Here is an 18,339-nt window from a genome sequence, read left to right as displayed (position 1 = left end):
GTGAGCCAGAAGCCAGTCAGTCAGCAGAATGGGAAGATGCGTTGAATGGAAAAGAGTATTTCTCTCTTGCAGCCAAGCCGGTCAGTGTAGTTAAGAGACCACTGCAGCATTATATAGTGTTTGCTGTAGTGTTTGCGCCAAGAAGTCACGTCGTCGAGGTGACCACTGGCGAGAGAAAGTTACAGTAGTACGTTTGCATGACACGCAGCGGCTGGTGGTGGAATTTACAGCTGCAAGGTAAAATTTACAATTCTGTGTTGTATGCTTTTTGATCAAATCAGATGGAATGCACAATCGCTTCTAAGCAAAGCAGTATTTTGGTATTTTTTAAAACATTTGATTGAATTTCGAATATGAAAATGGTAACGTTAGTTTGCGAGTATCTACTCTGACCATTTGTAAATTAACTCATCATGGCACTCAAAACATTGAATTCTGAGCATGTTCTCTTCTGTCTCTCTTACCTCTCTTGTAAACAAACGGGTAGTACCCAAAGTGTCTACATAATTGGGTAGATCAATTGCTAATACGTTTTGCCAAAATCTTGCGTCTAATCTGTCTGTTTGAAAAGCATCAACATTACTTCAGTATAATACAGAAGTCCTGACATCACTTCCCTTACCCTCTGGGTCACAGAGTTTGTTTTTCTCCATTCAATATCACGTCACATAACTGTTCCAAAAATAAAACTAGTCTGACTCAGACTACTCTGTCAGTTAGACTCTGTCATTTATTTAGTACCGTATCTGATCATGTCTGTGTTTGGAGAAAATTGAATTGATTATGGCCGTCTGGCGATAGCCAGAAGTAAGCTCTGTAAACGACAGTAGGAAATCACGTGATTCAATGTCCTCACTGAAGCACACATCATGCTCCCTTAAAACATTCCTGAGATTCCTTTCTGAGATTTTGTGACATTTATTAGTGGGTGTTGTGATTTAGTTCAGGGGGTCAGACGCACATTTTGGGGGCCAAATGCAGCCCCCAAAGCGGTCCAATGCAGCCACGCCCCCCCTCCCCTCCCCCTCATTGCCTGTTAATGGCCCTATCTGCTCTGTCTCTACTGCTGCTGTCTGTGACCAGCCTAGAACAATACACTGATCATTGGTGCAACTTGCGATTGGCTTAATTCAACAATCAGAGGTGTAGCCTACTCTTTGCAGGCATTGTGTGTTGCTCACATAGGAATAACACGGATAGGTAAAGGACCACCATTTTTACAGCTGAAAGTGCTGGTTTCCAGACCGAACCAAGGGATATACAGACTGTTTTTTTCCAAATCAGAAGAGCATGGTAACGTTGTGTAGTCCTTTATCATTTTTTTAAATTATAGTTTTGTTTTTACAAAGTTTCACTTACTAAATATCATGTTGAATTGTTGTTTATTGGGGCTAACAATATCCTGCCTCATACCAAATGTCATGTAGCCTGCAAGTGTAGTTTCAATAAATAAAGTAGCCATTCTTCTTGGTGATAAACACAATGTGTATACTTTAGTTATTACTGTGACAAACTACATTTTTGTTTGTTGGATGAAACAACAGAACTGACAACGCTACTGTCTCACAGAAAGAAAAGCATATTTCTGTAAGAGAATACCCATTTATGTTTGTGAATGGACTGAGGGGTCTCTACTGGAATTGTAGATTTGTGGGCAGCTCCAGTGCCCTGGTCTTGTGCCCATTTTGCCTGTGCGTCCACCTTCAGGCCTACAACTTCAACAAAACATAGACAATTATGCCAAACTCGTGTTGTGTATGGGGCTTTAAAACCAGGGTTTTCCCATTTTCCAGCTTTGAAAAGCACACACACACACACACACACACACACACACACACACACACACACACACACACACACACAGAGAAGACAGTTAAAAGCTGAGCATTTCCCCTCACCCTAAATTGTTTGCATTGACCCTGTTGTCAATGTCAACAAGATGGCATGACATGGTTGCTTGTTGCTACCAATGAATACCTTCAAAGGTCACCTAGTTCCATAAGATATATACTTTCCTATCTTCACTCTAGCTTTAAAACTGAGTTTGAACATTGCTAATGATTCTGTGAGCAGCTGAGATGGGGGATGGGGAGGGGGATGTGTGTGTGTGGGGTGGGGGAGGGGGGGGGGTCTTGTAGTATCTCCAGAGAAGAGTGGGTGGGACTGTCCACCCACAGTTTCTGGTCCTGGACATGTGCCCTGTATCTTCCCCTGAACTAAACACCCCCCTTCCAGCAATAGGTTTTTGAATGAAAGCATTAGCAGTGTAATATGCTTAATCTATGGCCGAAATGTTGTCAAATAAACATCTTGATAACAATACAACTGTCTTATTTCTTTAGTAATCTTGAAAACGAAGTACACAACATTTTATTTGTATATGAAATCATCATTTTCTGTCCCTAAATTTCAAGTGTCCCACCATTATTGTTTGGCATGCATTACATCTGTATCCCCAGATGGCCAGAATGTATTATTCATATGACATCGTCTCATTCTTTTTATTACATTATTGAAATTGACTGTATTATTCTTACTACATAAACGCAAGTAGTTTTCACTGTCTGGCACTTGCCTTGGAAAACAGCCAAGTAATGATGTGCTTAAAAACGGCAACTGCTCCCGATGAGGAGCTTGCGTGCTCGCCTACACGGACGGTGTGTGAATGTGTACATGAATGGGTGAATCAAATGCACACTGTAAAGCACTGATAAAGGCACTATGGAAATGCAGACTGTTAATATGGATTATTGACATCCAGCAGGGATGGTAATTTAGCAGGAAGAACTAATGGCTAAGCTACTGGAGTGATGAAGACTACCTTCAAATTAGCAAAACGTCCGTTAACCGGAAATGGGTTAAAATATCCTTGTGACCAAACCCTGGATCCATAGTCCCATTGTCGGGTGATTTGTGAGGTTACAGATAGGGATAGGAAAACCAGGGATATGGCAACAACAGTTACAATGTTCTGTTGCTCAGATCAGAACTCACTTTCATGTCATATGGGTATTTGATAGCTCACCATAGTCAATATTGGTACGCCATATTTGGGCGTGGTTGATCTAGAGCTCCATATGTATAGAGCCGAGGGAGACGTCTCTAGTGCTGACGTCATGCTAAGATAAAACTCCATATATGGATATATCGTGACATCATCAGTGAGATGACATGAGTATCCAGTCAAGCACTTTATAGGGTCACACCTTCACACCGTGGGTTGAGATGCAAGCAGTATTTCTTCCACTTCTCTGTCTCCACTCTTCCACTCTATAAAACATCTCTTCTCCAGGCTATAGTTGCATTCAGCCTTCAAGTTCCTTGACCAGCTCTCCCCAGGATAGACCTCAGCATCTTCTGTACGAATCAGGCTATTTGACCTTAAAACCATTTTGTGCATTATAAACTCTTAATAACATTACACTCTTATTAATCATCAGGATTGACCTCTCTGTTTAGTTACCGGACACCACTCGGGCAGGTCCTAGACTCGGACAACCAGTTGTATCAACCAGTATTTTATATTTATTTGTTTGTTGTTGTCTTTCATTTTTATTAAATAATTGTAGCTATGTGGGTTAAACTTACAATAGATTATACATTGCTCATGAGTGTTTTCCCTTCCTTACCCCAGAGAGTCCGGTGAGGAGTGCAATGGGATCAGCAGTACTCTGTCAGTGGAGTCCGTGCCAGGGCCAAGACTGAACTGGTGTCCTGCCAGCACCGCCACCCCTGCTCCAGTTCCCGCGCCGGGACCCTTGCCCACGCCCAGCCGTGCTAGCATGGGGGACGGCCTGGACGCAGCGCAGATGTCGGGCAGCAGCAGCCAGGGGCAGCAGCCCCCCGCCCAGCCCCCCAACATCGTGATCCCAGAGTACATCAACCCCAGCAGGCCCAAGCGTCAGACCAATCAGCTGCAGTTCCTGCTGAAGGTGGTGCTGAAGACTCTGTGGAAGCACCATTTCTCCTGGCCCTTTCAGTCTCCAGTTGATGCGGCCAAGCTCAACCTGCCGGTGAGTGCTTTCTCTATCTCGAAGTGTTTCTCAAACTTTCAAATTTCACGGTCTCCCCATAACTCTGACAGTGTACATTTGTACACTGTCAGAGTTACAGACTTGTATGGGTCAATTTAGACCCCCCTAAAGGAATCCACAGAGTCCCTGAAACACTGCTCTATCTGGTTCTTGGTTCACAGAACCACACAACTCAGGATTGTCAGTGTGCGGTGCACAGTATAGTCAACAGATGTGTTATTGCCTGTGTGTCCTTACTGTGCATCATTTAATCACACAATGATTTAAAATGAAGAATGCATTATAGCTGCATCATTACTTTATAAATTGTTAAAGTTAAATTATTAGAGCAGCAGTTGCTCAGGAGGTTGAGCAGGCCTTTTGATCATAGGCACAGAGTTACTGTCAAGGTGTCCTTGAGCAAGACGGTGAACCCATAACTGCTCCTTATGAGCACTTTGGTGCCGTGCTTGGTTTCCTCTGTCATCAATGTATGAATGAGTATGTGAACGTAATGGGTGAATTTTATGCTCATCGTAAAGCGCTTTGGAGAAAAGCGCTATATAAATGCACCATTTACCATTTATTGGCCTTACTTTACTGATGCATTGATAATGAACAGGTGAATGAAATGGAATCCGTTTACCCAGTTATTTTTGCATCCCCTGTGAAGGTTTTATAAATGAAACAAATCTCATCAATGAATCACAGTTGCAATCAAAATGTACAATAGAAGTTCTGCTCTAATCAGGTGTGTTTCAACAAGTTTAATTATTTCATAGTGGTCTGATGACTGGCAACAATGTTAATTTGATAGAGAGGGCTGTCTCAGTTAAGTTTTCTCCTCACATTTATGTGGCTTAATAGCACAGCTTATGGTACAACCAACTTTCAGTTTTCTTCGTCTAGTTAGACTTTAAAACCCAAATAGCATACACCTGTCTTGCATTTACATGATAAACCTTGAGAAGTCTCAGATCATCCAGGACCAGCCTAATGTTAAAACAAAACATTGTGAGGCTGTGTTTAGTTATTCTGCCAAACATAGTTGGAGCAAACTCTGGTCTATGAACAGAGTTTAAGCCAACTCTTGACTACTTTTAGATCCTGCCTAAAAGGCTTTTATGTCTTTGAATGTTTCTGTATGCCTTGATTTGCCCGTGTGAATGAAATTTATACTGAACTTGCTTTCATTCTTTTAGGACTATTACTCAATAATCAAAACGCCTATGGACATGGGAACAATCAAGAAAAGGCTTGAGAACAGCTACTACATTAATGCCCAAGAATGTATCCAAGACTTCAACGCCATGTTTACCAACTGCTACATCTACAACAAGGTATGAACTGAACTTTTAAAACCAAATCTCCACATTGTATGTCAAATAGATAGATGTTATAGATGCTGATGGGTGCTGATTCATGCACTCTGTCTCCCCCTACAGCCCGGAGATGACATAGTCTTAATGGCTGAGGCACTGGAGAAGCTTTTCCTCCAAAAGGTCTCAGAAATGCCTCAGCAAGAGACTGAAATCGTTGTCATGACGGGCAAGGGACGAGGTCGGGGCAGACGAGACGCAGGTATTGCGACACCCTCCTTCTATTAATTTGTTTAGCAGTAGCACATTTAACCCATTCAGAACGGGTACACATTATTGTGTATCATTATTTTATGCTTTAACTATTGAAAAATAGCAGATATACAAGCTCACAGCGCGGCACCGAGTGCTGCGCTGCGAGCTTGTAGATCTGCTATTTTTGAAAAATCGTGAAAATTGGAATTTTGACCCGATTCTATAAGTGTCTTTTGAATCCTTCTAAGATTTTTTTGAAAAACCTACGTTTCTATGTCAGCAATCTGGCCATCCATCGTCAAAGAAAAGGTCCTTTTCACTTAACTGGAGCTCAGTTAGTCTGTTCTTGAGAGACTAACTATGGCAGTGGTTCTCATGTGAAGGACCCCCAAAATGATATGTATTTGGCCACGGACCCCCATCTCAAAATATCTAGTTCCAGGGACCACCCAGAAGCAAAATTTGAGTTACAAACGTTCGCTTTGAAAATACATATATTCAAAGATCTGCACACATTTTCACGACTTTTTCCAAAAATAGCAGATCTACAAGCTTGTGAGCTTGTATATCTGCTATTTTTCACTGGTTAAAGCATTCAATAATTCTAGGCCTAAATGGGTTAATGTTATGCTACCGTCATTGACGAGACAGTGTTTTTCATCTTATTGTCTGCCGTGTCTTCCATCAAGGAGTGAGCTTGAAACCTGGACCCATTGTTGATTCTCCGTCCACAACGCCACACACCCGTGGCTTAATGTCCAACCTCCCGGCAGCACCGCAGGCCAGACCGGCAGCACAGCAGGCCAGAGGACCAGTGCAGGGCCCGCCTTCTCTACCTCCCCAGCCCGTCATGCAGAGCCTGCCCCCTCGCGTGCCCCCTATATTACCAAGCCATGCACCACAGCTCGGACCGCCATACTCCCTGGGCCCGTCAGACTGCACCCCTCAAGTCCCCATCATGACCTCTGTGCCTCCTCCACCCACCCAGATCAGCCATCCTCCCCCATCCATGCAGAGCACTGCCCCCATGCTGCAGGTCCCCGTAACAATGACCAAAGTGAGTGCCATTGACATTGAGCTTATTGTTCAGCATCCTGGACAACGGTTGTTCTGTTTTTTGGCATCTGATCTAATCATTTTCTTTTTGTGTTCTCCCGTCTCTCTGCTTTCTTTCGTGTTCACCTGTCTCCAGCAGAGAAAGAGCCAGAAAAGGAAAGCGGACACTACAACGCCCACAGCGAATGACCAATTAAGCGAGTCCTCTCCCGTTGAGTCAAAGTCTGGGAAGACGCTGCCCAGGCGCGAGAGCGCCGCCCGGCCCAGCAAACAGATGAAGAAGGAGGCCCCAGACTCCCAGCATCATATGGGACTGGGGGGACCAAGTGCAGGCCATAGCCCCAAGCCGCAGGATCAGCTGGGCTACTGTGCTAGCCTTGTTAAGGACATGCTCTCTAAGAAGCACGCTGCTTATGCCTGGCCCTTCTATAAACCTGTGGATGTGGCCGCTTTGGGACTGCACGATTACCACGACATCATCAAACACCCCATGGACCTCAATACCATCAAGGTGAGCAAAAGAGGACAAAATGTGCCACAGAGGCACAAAAATACAGGTCCAGGCACTCAGGTGGATTTAGAAATAAAAGTCCTTTATTTGAGCAACGGGCTAGAACATTAAAAAACACACCAAGGTGTGTTGGAAGTAGTGTTGGCCTTGTTACTTTAGAAAAGTTATATACAACATGTTACTTTTTGGTTATTAATTTACTCCTGGAGAATCTTGGACTGCTAACCAGCTCAGTTGATAGAGCATTAGCTTTTGGACCACAAGGCCATGGGTTCCCCAAAAGAATTATGTTCAGTAACATGTTTCTTTGTAAAGCAATTACTGACAACTCGTCAGGTTGGACGACCTGCATAGTTTTCCAAAGCGGTACCATGAGACTGTTCATTATTTGGGAGGGGGGGATTTTGTACCATAGCTCACTGTTGATGTTCTTGATGTGTTTGTAGGGCAAGCTGGAGAACAGGCAATATAGAGAAGCCCAGGAGTTTGCTGCTGATGTACGGTTAATGTTTTCCAACTGCTACAAGTATAATCCACCAGACCATGAGGTGGTAGCCATGGCCCGCAAACTGCAGGTAAAGTTGTTTTAACATGGATATAATTTCAGTAAGATTGCAAAGTGTTTTTCACCATCTAATTTAAACTCGTAGCTCAAATACCTTAACTTGTGCTCTGATTGTTCATCTGTGTGTATTTTCTAGGATGTTTTTGAGATGCGTTTCGCCAAGATGCCGGATGAGCCTGATACCAAACCGCTGGTCTCTGCGACCAAGTCGCTGGTCTCTGCGACCAAGTCGCTGGTCTCTGCTCCACCTCCCCCCCTGCATCACCCTGCCCCTGTCAAACCCCAGCCGCCTTTGGGCCGCGTTGCCCCGTTGCCCGTCATCGCCTCCTCCGACAGCTCCAGTGACTCGTCCTCTGAGTCCGAGTCTTCCACAGATGACTCTGAGGAAGAGAGGGCCCAGAGACTGGCAGAGCTCCAGGAGCAGGTTAGATGCTTAGATACCTATTTTTGTTGTTGTTTTGTTCATAATGTGTTTTTATTGATGTCTTTATGAAGTCACTACCCACCTAGGTCAGTGAGCATAGTGTCGTCCAGTTTTGTATTCCTTTTCTGACACCTTTTCTCCTCTCTCGACACAGCTCAAGGCTGTCCATGAGCAGCTTGCTGCACTGTCCACGCCGCAAACCAGCAAACCAAAGAGAAAAGAGAAGGAGAAGAAAGAGAAAAAGAAGGACAAGCATAAGAAGAAAGGAGCAATGCCTTGCCCGGTAGATGAGAACCTGGATCCCACATCGGTGTCCCATCTCCCTAAGAAGACAAAGAACAATAACAATGCCAACAAGGAAGTTGTTCCCAAGAAGAAGTCTAGGTTAGTCAATTCATATTACCCAACAAACACCTCAATGCAGAAGTAGGACTTCTGTACAATGCCCTGAGGTTCCATGATGGATGCTCCTGTTCATTTGTCTGTTAATTACAAAAACAATGTATTTTCTCTACAATCTGTTAAAGCTATGTTTGCATTTTCTGACCCCATAGCAAAAAGGACGTGGTGAAAAACAACCATCCGGTGAACATACAGTCTGTTCCCAGCCTGGAGGATGACCTTGGGGCGGCTGGGTCGTCGGCCTCGGGGGAAAAGTGCAAGCCAATGTCGTACGAGGAGAAGAGACAGCTAAGCCTAGACATTAACAAGCTTCCTGGAAACAAGCTGGGGCGAGTCGTGCACATCATCCAGTCCCGAGAGCCTTCGCTCAAAAACACCAACCCTGATGAGATCGAGATCGACTTCGAGACGCTGAAGCCTTCAACTCTGCGCGAACTGGAGAGATACGTGTCGTCCTGCCTCCGCAAGAAGAAGAAGGCTCCTGGTGGGTAACCGTAGAGAGAGAATGATCTATTAGAACTGGTCTCTCGCCTAGGTGTTCATTTTGTTCTTTTATGCTATTATTTCAGCCTGAACATGGTACATGATCATATGTTGCTCTTTCCTGTCTGCAGTTGTTGACAAGCCGATGGAGACCATGACTTCCTCCAAAAAGGCTGGGTCCTCCTCAGAAAGCACTGGCTCCAGCTCAGACAGTGAGCGTGAGGAGACGGGTAAGGCATAATAATCATAAACTGAAAAACAATGTACAAAGTACAGAATAAAATAGAGTGCAACAAGGTAAAACAACAACAACCATTATAAAAACTGAAAGTGAAAGCCTAGAATTAATTTTAAAACTCGCCAGCAGCCAGTGGTTCTTTGACCAGTGGAGACCTCAGAATTAATAATGAGCGAAACGGGTAACTAAATTGTTCTTCCTTTTAGGAGTGGCCCCAAAACAACAGAAGAAGAAAGGCCAGTCTGTGAAGGAAGGGAGGAAAACCCATCCAACTCACGTTCAGGGCGGTCCTCCAGCGCAGGCTGGGCCTCGCTCCCAGGCACAGGGTCTCCATCCTGGCATCCAGCTGAAGCAGCAGCATCAGCCTCCCCCCACAGCCTTCATTGCTCCCCCTGTAGCACCTCTGGAGTCTTCCCAGATGCTGGAGAACAGCTTTGACTCCCTGACGACGCACTTTGGCCCGCCCCTCATGCATCTGCCCCACCATGCTGGCAACGCCTCCTCACCTGCACCCCCTCACCCACTCAACGCTCACCCTGCCGCTGTGCCAGTGTCTCCGGAGACTCACCCCTTCCTCAACCCTGTCCTCCCTTCTCCAGGTAGGGCTCTACAGATTTGTAAGTAATCATTTAAATAGGGGTTATGTTTTTCCTATATCCCAACCATTACCATAATAACTAGATGTGGATGGTTGGATATTAATAAAACTTGGTGTGAATTATATATTTTTGGGGGTTTAAAAGCATATATGTGGACAATTGCATAGTATTTGAGGGTATGCACACTATTGAGGGCAGTCTTTCTAGTTGTTGATCGACTTCTTCTTTTTCATTCCCCATCTTTCTTTGACCACACTTTAGCCTTGCACAACGCCCTGCCCCAGCAGCCTTCTCGGCCCAGCCACAAGGCTGCAGCGCTACCTCCCAAGCCCCCCCAGCAGCAGCCAGCACCGCCTCCACCACCTCAGCAGCAGCAGCAGCAGCAGCAGCAGCAGCAGCTTCCGCCACAAATCCAACAGCAGCTGCAGCCCCAGCCATCAGGCCCTCCACAGCATCAGCTTCCCTCTCACTTGATCCACCCTCCTCAGCCTGTACGCCCGCCTCGGCCTCTGTCCCCTCCAACACTTACCCCCCAGGGCTTGCTCTCCTCCCAGCCACCCCAGATACTGCTGGAGGAGGACGAGGAGCCGGGACCCGCGTTGCCCCTAAGCCAAGTACAGCTCTACCTGCAGCAGCTCCAAGGCCGCCAGTCCCATCCGACCCAGCAGTCCCAACAACTCATGCAGACTCTCCAGGCCCAGGCACGTCAGCAGCAGCATCAGCAGCAACAGCAACAACATCAACACCAACAACAGCCGCAACAGCAGCAGCCGCAACCAAGCCAGGCTCCTCTCTTGCAGTCTGTCCAAGTGCAGTCTCAGTTATCCGCTCAGACCTCCCTGCCTCCTCCCCAACTCTCGGCCCAGTCTCAGGCTCAGCCTGCCCCGTCACATCAAGCCCCGCCCCAACCGATGCACTCGAACCCAGCCCGCCATATGCAACACACACAGCAGATGGGTTACCAGCATGGCCCAGGTCAGACCGCTCAGTCCCAGGCCACGCAACACAAGGTAACCCTGCCCACCACCAAAGCACAGCACATTATCCAGCCGCAGCAACCCTCCCCACGCCAGATCAAACCTGATCCTTATAACACTGGTAAGTTCATTTATTTTAAAATAATGGCCTTATAATTATTTGTAGCATTCACTGTGCTGTGGATGAAGCGGGCTGTAGTGTTAAGGACTTTATTTCTGATTTACAGGTCACATGAGGGAGAACCCTTCCCCTCTCATGATGCACTCCCCACAGCTACCCCAGTACCCACCTGTCAGTCACCAGTCTCCACCTCAGATCATGCAACCTAAAAAGGTGAGTAACTTTTCTTTGCGATCTGATGAGTGAAACAAATAGCAGCAGGAGGCTGCCCTAAGCGAATGAGGATGTATTGTCGGTGTCAACAAAATGCAGCACGTATCTGGAGCAATCCATTTTCTGTCACAGTACAGAGTGAGTCTTGAAAGACCAGGCTCAGAGACAGGTTGTTCTCTGGGTGGACACATTGTTAACTATCCCGTTAGCTACAGTAATGTTACCAAATTGATATTCTTGTAACTACATAACCTAGCTCTAACATTAGCAGAAAGTGTCCAGAGTGCTGCCGTTTTTGTGAGCTGCATCCTGACTCAAATCATCCTATTGATCTAAGCCGTGTCTCTAACAGAACAGAGCCTACTTCACAAAAATGAAAACTCTACTGTTACTTGGCACTTGTGACTGTATACCCTATTCAGAATCGGAGCCATGAGATTTAACCACAACTAATATATATCACCATTTGCTACCATGTGCAGCAGAGGCCCCCTCCAAGTCACGCTGTGTTGAAGGAGGAGAAGCCGCTCCCCACACCGGTGATGAGAGGAGAAGCCTTCAACCCTGCCATGAGACCGGACCATCACAAACATCCTGACAACAAGTCCTCTCTACCTGGCCACGGCCAACAGAGTGAGTAACGAGACTACTTCCTGTTTGTTCTGTTGTTCTGTGTGACAAAGTCTGTGGTCAAGAGTTTATGGAGGATGCTGAGACTGTGTGTGCTTGTGTTGTGCAGATGTGAAGTCCATGGACACCTCCCGCCCTGTCATCCGCTCCTCAGAGCCCACTGGGCCATCCCCATTACTGCAAGACAAGGAGAAGTTCAAACAAGAGCCCAAGGTGCCTGTTGCCCCCAAAAAGGTACAGGTGGGTGTTAGTCAACAGATTTCCAGACATTAGTGTATTATGTTACCTTGATTTGAAAGTTAAAACCGACTGCTGGCAAGGCAAAAAAACTAAAACATTTAGAACTGGCAACAATTAATTTCACGATATTCAGATAAAATATTATCATACTCTAGATGTGACTGTTTTACTCCACATTTGCCACCAACTGCTTTTTGCCTATTCAAAGCAGTCACTTTTGTGATTAAGTCAACACGTGATACAGGATGGATCAATGATGATTAACTCTCTTCCTCTTGTTACTGTCTCTTTTGTTACAGGACGTGAAACTAAAGAACATGGGCTCATGGGCCAGCCTGGCACAGAAGTCCACGTCGGCCCCTTCATCTGCGGGGAAGTCCTCCAATGACAGCTTTGAGCAGTTCCGCCGTGCTGCCCGGGAGAAGGAAGAGCGGGAGAAGGCGCTGAAAGCCCAGGCAGAGCAGGCAGAGAAAGACCGGCTCCGCCGAGAGCAAGAAAAACTACGGTAAATCAGCGGAAATGTTATGCAATCCGTCTTTGGAGTGATATAAACGATGTATAGTTTTAAATTGTATTAAATTGTCTGCTATTTATTGAACACTTATGCACACTTGCAAGACATTGTGTCCAGACCGTATGAGACGCGTCTAGCAGATTACCAAGCATGTTTAGGAGTAGAGCGCTCGCCAGCTCGCCAGCGTTGGCAGGTTACTGTCAGAATACAATAGTTAGATGTCAGTTATTGTCCACGACATTGCAAGCGGCGCGAAGGCCAGCGGACCTTGCCGCGCGAGTTACAAAGCCGTGGTGAATGCAATCGTTACGGCCTGGGCATGCCCACGATAAACGCATTCTATTCACCTCCTCTGCCGCGGTCCAAGTGACTACAATGGAGCGCTCCCTACCTCCGGTTCAGCCAATCACAAGCTTGGGTCCTAAACCATGTCCTTAAACAAGCTTGGTAATCCACTAGACACGTATGAGACGGTATGGCTGTAACCATTTTGATTTCACCTGGGTATTAATTCACCTTTCTGTCTTCCCAGGGGTCGGGATGAGGAGGATGTAATGGAGCCCAGCAGAAGGCTGCACGAGGAACCTCGCAGTAGGCGGCACGAGCAGCAGCAGCAGCACATCCAGGCCCCTTCGCAGCAGCAGCAGGAGCCCCCACCCGCCGCTGTCCAGCAGCCGCCCCAGCCCCCCACGCCACCTCAGGCCTCAGCACAGAGCGCACTGGACCAACAGAGGGAGCTAGCACGCCGCCGAGAGCAAGAGAGGAGGAGGAGAGAAGCGGTGAGATTTCCCTGTGTTTCTTTTAATGTTTTCATCTTGTTAGCTTCTATAGAGAATTGGGAAAGATACACAAAAAAGACAACACAACAAAGGTCATGAGCTGGCTCTGAACTCATGTACGACTCTTAATTTACACTAACATTTGACAGAAATATGTATTTTTGTCAAGTGCCATGTCCATAGGACGGAGTACAAATTAGGCAAAGATGTTTCTTGTTTTCATTCTCTCGCGTCATTTCAACCCATTTAACCCATTGCTCTTTTTCTTCCCCAGATGACGGCAACCATTGACATGAACTTCCAAAGTGACTTAATGGCTATCTTTGAAGAGAATCTCTTTTAAGGTGGCACTCAACAGAAACGTTAACTGCAAAAAAAAAAGAGAGAAAAAAGACAGGATCTTCCTCTGAAAAGAGATAGTGATCATGTACTACAGAGGGACACAGGAGTCTTATGTAGACATGTCATGGCCCTCAGAGACTGAATTAAAAAGCTGGACTGGCCCACAGTGAAGTCACGTGCGGTCATCAGCTACCAGCCCTGTGGACCAAAAGGACATGGCGACCAGGGAATACAGCAATGTACTGACTGTAACAAGAGAGAAAGGACTCCTGTTGACACAAATACTGTTGTCACATGTCTCTTAAAAAGGCGTGTGCGGGAGCAAAGCCGAACAATAATTGTAAAAGGAAAAAGACGTCCCAACAACTATGAAATGCTCTGAAAAAGTACTGACGGACTGCAGAGGTGTTGTGAAACTGCCAGATGTCTGAGGTGGTAAAGAAGACTGGTCTTTTTATGTTCTGTTCTGTTGTTTGTTTTGTTTTGTTGTACGTTGAACACATACAAGGGTGGGTTCCATGAGAGGGATAAGAAGAAGAAAAGAGGAAAACAAAAAAAAAAACTTCCATACTGTAAAACGTATTTCTCTGCAGAGAAGGTACAGTTTGCCTTACACACTATTTCCTATACAGACATTATGTTCTGTGGCCTGGGCAGACATGAGCAAACCAATAACAACCGTTAAAACCAGGAGTGGGAGCAGTGCAGATCTTTTTCATCACGTAGGATCTACTGAAAGAAGTATTTTCTTATAATACTATAACTGTTTATTTTGGATCTTTTTTTGTTTCGTTTTTATCTTCTCACCAATACACTCCGCCACCAATGTCTATGCCAAACTATCCATTATCTTTTTATGCTTAAAAAAAAAGGTCCTGGTCCCAAAACATGTAGGTAGCTAGCAAAAACTCCCCTAATATATGCATTATTGTTATTCCAGCAAGTATTTATCAAAAACAGAATCATTTGAAGTTTTTTGTATTACCTTGTCTGTTTGTGTGAAAGAGCAGGATCTTGCTGGTGGAGAGTGTGGGGAGGGGGAGTCCAGCTGTTTCTGAGCTTGAGTTAGATGTATGGTTTCATAATGACAGTAACACCATTATGTGTATTACACCTGGCGGTGGGAACACTTCTTTCATTGGCCTCTTTGCAACCAGCACCCATCTCACACTACTGAACCTGTTTATTTAAATGAAAAAGGTGACACGCTCCTTGTCCTTTGTTCCCTCAATTGGCGAGGAATTTATTCTGCTCGGAGCTGACATGACCACTTGAACCCTAGGCATCGCAATTCTGGGGGTCGAACATTCGGCGAAAATAGAAGATCTAGGATCTAGAGATTTGGTGGAGTGGGAAATGCTAGAGGATCCGGTATTGAGCCCTGGGGGACCCCAGTCAACTAAGTAGACAGGGTTTAAGTGGTTAACTGTCTTGATTTAATAGCAATATGCAAAGAGGTGAGAACAATCAAGGAGATAAAACACTGAACAACTTAATTTCCCTGTTAACAGAGACACTTCCAGTATAGTTTTCCGTACTTGTTGCAGGGATTGGGATGAGGCAATGAGTACTCGATTAGTCTTTACAACACATTTTCCTAATTTATTGAGGGCGCGCCGTTGATAGTGCAAGGATTAAAAAAACTGACAGAAGTTATAAAAATGAAAACATTAAAAAAACAAAAAGTCTTGATTTATATCATTGTTATTTCGATAATAGTGGATGCGAGTTCTGATTCTGTTATGAGACATTGTTAGGATTGGGGATTATTGAAATCTAACTTTAAACGCATCCTCTTGACTTGTCTGTTATGGTGTTTTCTCCAGTGCCTGTATTGTATTGCGATTCTAGGTGACTTATTACACTTGGGGTAGGAAGGGGTGGTGTAATATTTGATGGGGAGGGAGATTTTTGGAAGTTTGTGTACAAAGGAAAGTCAACATTTTATATTTTACCCATTATCCATAATCAGGTTTTAAATTTAGTTTTAGCTGGACTTCTATGAGTGTACACACTTGACAACTACTTTTTCATTTTGTTCAATCATGCAATTTTAGGTAGATCTGTTTCCGCATTGCCACATTAGCATTTGTGTGTAAGTCTAGGGACCCAGCATTTGTGTGTAAATCTAGGTGTGTGAATGTGTATATTTGGATGGCTGTGCGACTGTAAGTTTGTGTTTTTTGTTTGTGGTGCAGGGAGACATGTTCCCCATTGTAGATAAGCATTCGGTTGGTGAGGAGATTAAATGATGCTTCAGGAGAACTTGTTTCTCTGCTTACGTCACCTTTTTATTTCTATGAAGTCCACCATATATGAATATATATAATTTTTATTATTAGAATGGTTTAAAAAAAAAAAAAAGAAATAAGGGGTTAAAGAGAAAAACTTCATTCCTTTAAAGCCTGATTTATGCTTCGGCGAAAAGTGCTGTGCAACAAAAATATGATTTTCAACCGAAAAAAAGCAACGCGTTACAGCAATGTGACAGCTTGACAAAAGTTATGTATTTTCAACTGAAAATACTATTTGTCAATCAACACTTTGCATATAATACCTAATTTATGCTCCGTCGTACACTGTCGTATGACAAAGTACAATTTAGGCTTAAATGGGTTATGCCTTTGTTTATTTTTTCACAATAAGTGTTGGACATGTAATGTGCCATGGGTTCTACAGAGAATGTGCTGACCTGCAGCTCAGCCCAGAGTTTGCTTTATTCAGGTATTTTATTTTGTTACACTTTTTTTTTTTGGGAGGGGGGTTGTGTTCAGACATTTTCCTCGATTATTGTTTGGTATGTGAGTGGTCTATCGAGGTCTTCAATCTGTTATGATCATTGAATAAACTCATCTCTTTTATAGAAAATAAAAAAATGAAATAAATATTGTTGGTATTGTTTTTATTCATGTATCCAAAAGATAAGGATTGATGATCCATCAGCTGCTGCCGGACCAGTTTTTAAGACATTGAAAGATGTATTGATCAAGGGAATTGGCACCCGATCTATGTGAATGTTCATAAATCTGTTTATAAAACTAATCGTTTCATATTGTCCTCCTCAGGGCTGGTTTCTGCTATAAGCAATATAAGTGGTCGCTTAGGGCCACAAACACTAGGGGGCCACATCTGGTTGTGCTGGGAGTTTTGGGTATAACTGCTAAAATGCAGTTTTCTATGCATTTTGGGGAGTTTGACCCCCCAAAGATTTTTGGCCCTGGATATACAGTAGGTTTGCGCACCTGTTCGGATGAAGTATTTCTGCTTTTATGTAAATCAGGGGTCTTCGATGTTTTTCCTGCCAAGGACCCCTTAGCTGATAGAGAGATGAAGCAGAGACCCCAAGAATGCTTTCCATTCTGTCATTCAGACACATGAATGGTGCTTGCATTGTATAGCCTTGCATGGAACCTTAACATTCTGTGCAGCTCACAACCCTGTGCAGCTCACAACCCAGACTTCGTCAATGAAATTGTCAGACAGCTCTGTGCAGTTAATTTGGAGAAGTAAAAACTCCTGACTAGATACATAATTAAAAAATGTGTGACAATGTAAAATCCATCAAGCCCCAGAATGGTGAAGTAGAGCAGTGTGTTCTTCACAGCTTTCATGACATTTGACAATTCAGCACTAATTTCTTTGGCAGCGACTGACTCCCTAGTCCCTGTGTAGCATGCAGTTTAACCTGTGTAGCATGCATTGCCTCCATCAGGTGCACATATTGTAGGGGATTTAATGGATCCCCATTAGCTGACGTTGGAGCGACAGCTATAACTTTCCTGGAGTCCATATAAGAAACATACAAATATCCTATAAAAATATGTAAATACATAATTACAAATGCATAATAAAGAAGTCATTGTCTGTCTTGTTGAACCACAGTTGCTCTCCACCCTGCTTTCATTCAATACAATGTCTGTAGGTTAGGTCTCTTTGTTTTCTCATCCTGATAAGTCTGAAAATGTTTTAGTTGAGCATGGCAGTCTCCATGTTTCTTGTTAAAACCAGAGGGCACGAAAATATCAAATTAAGTTTTCAGTAGGCTACTTGCTATGCAACACTTTTAAAAACACACAGCAGAAGGAAATGTTAGAGTTTCTCAGACATATTTGGGTGTGAAGTGTGGTTTACATAGGATATTATGCAAGTAACACTGTGTGAACTTGTTACTGTAGGTTCTTTTGACAGGCTTTTTAACAGATTAAACTATCAAAATGATTAGGGCTTATCTGTGTATCACTATCATTCATTTTCATATTTCATGGTTTTTATTCAACCGCGGCCAAGAGGTGTCCCTGATTTTCATCTCCGGGAGTTCCAGCAAGAACATCAAGCCACTTTCACCCCTGGTTTTGGGGGGCCACCAAAAGAAATCTAGTTTAGGGCCATCAGAATCCTGGAACCAGCCCTGGTCCTCCTGTCTATATAGTTGTTTCCACTAGATTGACTAGAATCTACGTTGTCTGATCCAGGATTGGCGCATCTTGGAATCAAAACATACAAAATGTTCCCATTAAAATTGATTTTGCACAAGATTTTTTTATGTGAGCGTTCCACCCCAGTTCCATTCCATTTTTACATGTAGACCAAATTTGATTCTGTGAACCCACATTGATCCATGGCATGGCTCCAGAATGTTCCCCATTGAAGAAGATGAC

At 44.3% G+C, this 18,339-nt stretch overlaps 1 protein-coding gene across 3 annotated transcripts in view; it reads left to right on the top strand.

Moving 5' to 3' along the window:
• brd4 (bromodomain containing 4) overlaps positions 1–16,494 on the top strand; it is a 41,435-nt gene extending 24,941 nt beyond the window's left edge. Inside the window, exons 2-19 of one of the 3 annotated variants that reach the window (XM_080724507.1) lie at positions 3,635–4,013; positions 5,216–5,353; positions 5,459–5,594; positions 6,277–6,644; positions 6,780–7,154; positions 7,601–7,729; positions 7,856–8,143; positions 8,298–8,527; positions 8,698–9,029; positions 9,160–9,258; positions 9,473–9,865; positions 10,127–10,963; positions 11,070–11,176; positions 11,662–11,809; positions 11,916–12,046; positions 12,346–12,551; positions 13,093–13,339; positions 13,614–16,494. In XM_080724507.1, coding sequence (XP_080580633.1) covers positions 3,783–4,013; positions 5,216–5,353; positions 5,459–5,594; positions 6,277–6,644; positions 6,780–7,154; positions 7,601–7,729; positions 7,856–8,143; positions 8,298–8,527; positions 8,698–9,029; positions 9,160–9,258; positions 9,473–9,865; positions 10,127–10,963; positions 11,070–11,176; positions 11,662–11,809; positions 11,916–12,046; positions 12,346–12,551; positions 13,093–13,339; positions 13,614–13,682 — 4,464 coding nt within the window. In that variant the 5' untranslated portion in view covers positions 3,635–3,782 and the 3' untranslated portion in view covers positions 13,683–16,494. Of the gene's footprint in view, positions 1–3,634; positions 4,014–5,215; positions 5,354–5,458; positions 5,595–6,276; positions 6,645–6,779; positions 7,155–7,600; positions 7,730–7,855; positions 8,144–8,297; positions 8,528–8,697; positions 9,030–9,159; positions 9,259–9,472; positions 9,866–10,126; positions 10,964–11,069; positions 11,177–11,658; positions 11,810–11,915; positions 12,047–12,345; positions 12,552–13,092; positions 13,340–13,613 lie in introns of all 3 variants that reach the window. The other 2 variants (XM_080724508.1, XM_080724506.1) reach the window with 2 other exon arrangements.
• Positions 16,495–18,339: the final 1,845 nt, after the last annotated feature.

Source organism: Nannobrachium achirus (genome assembly GCF_963921795.1).
Source record: "Nannobrachium achirus genome assembly, chromosome: 4".
NCBI lineage: Eukaryota > Metazoa > Chordata > Actinopteri > Myctophiformes > Myctophidae > Nannobrachium > Nannobrachium achirus.
The sequence above is the reverse complement of the archived record's forward strand: the minus strand, read 5'-3'. Positions and strand labels throughout refer to the sequence as shown.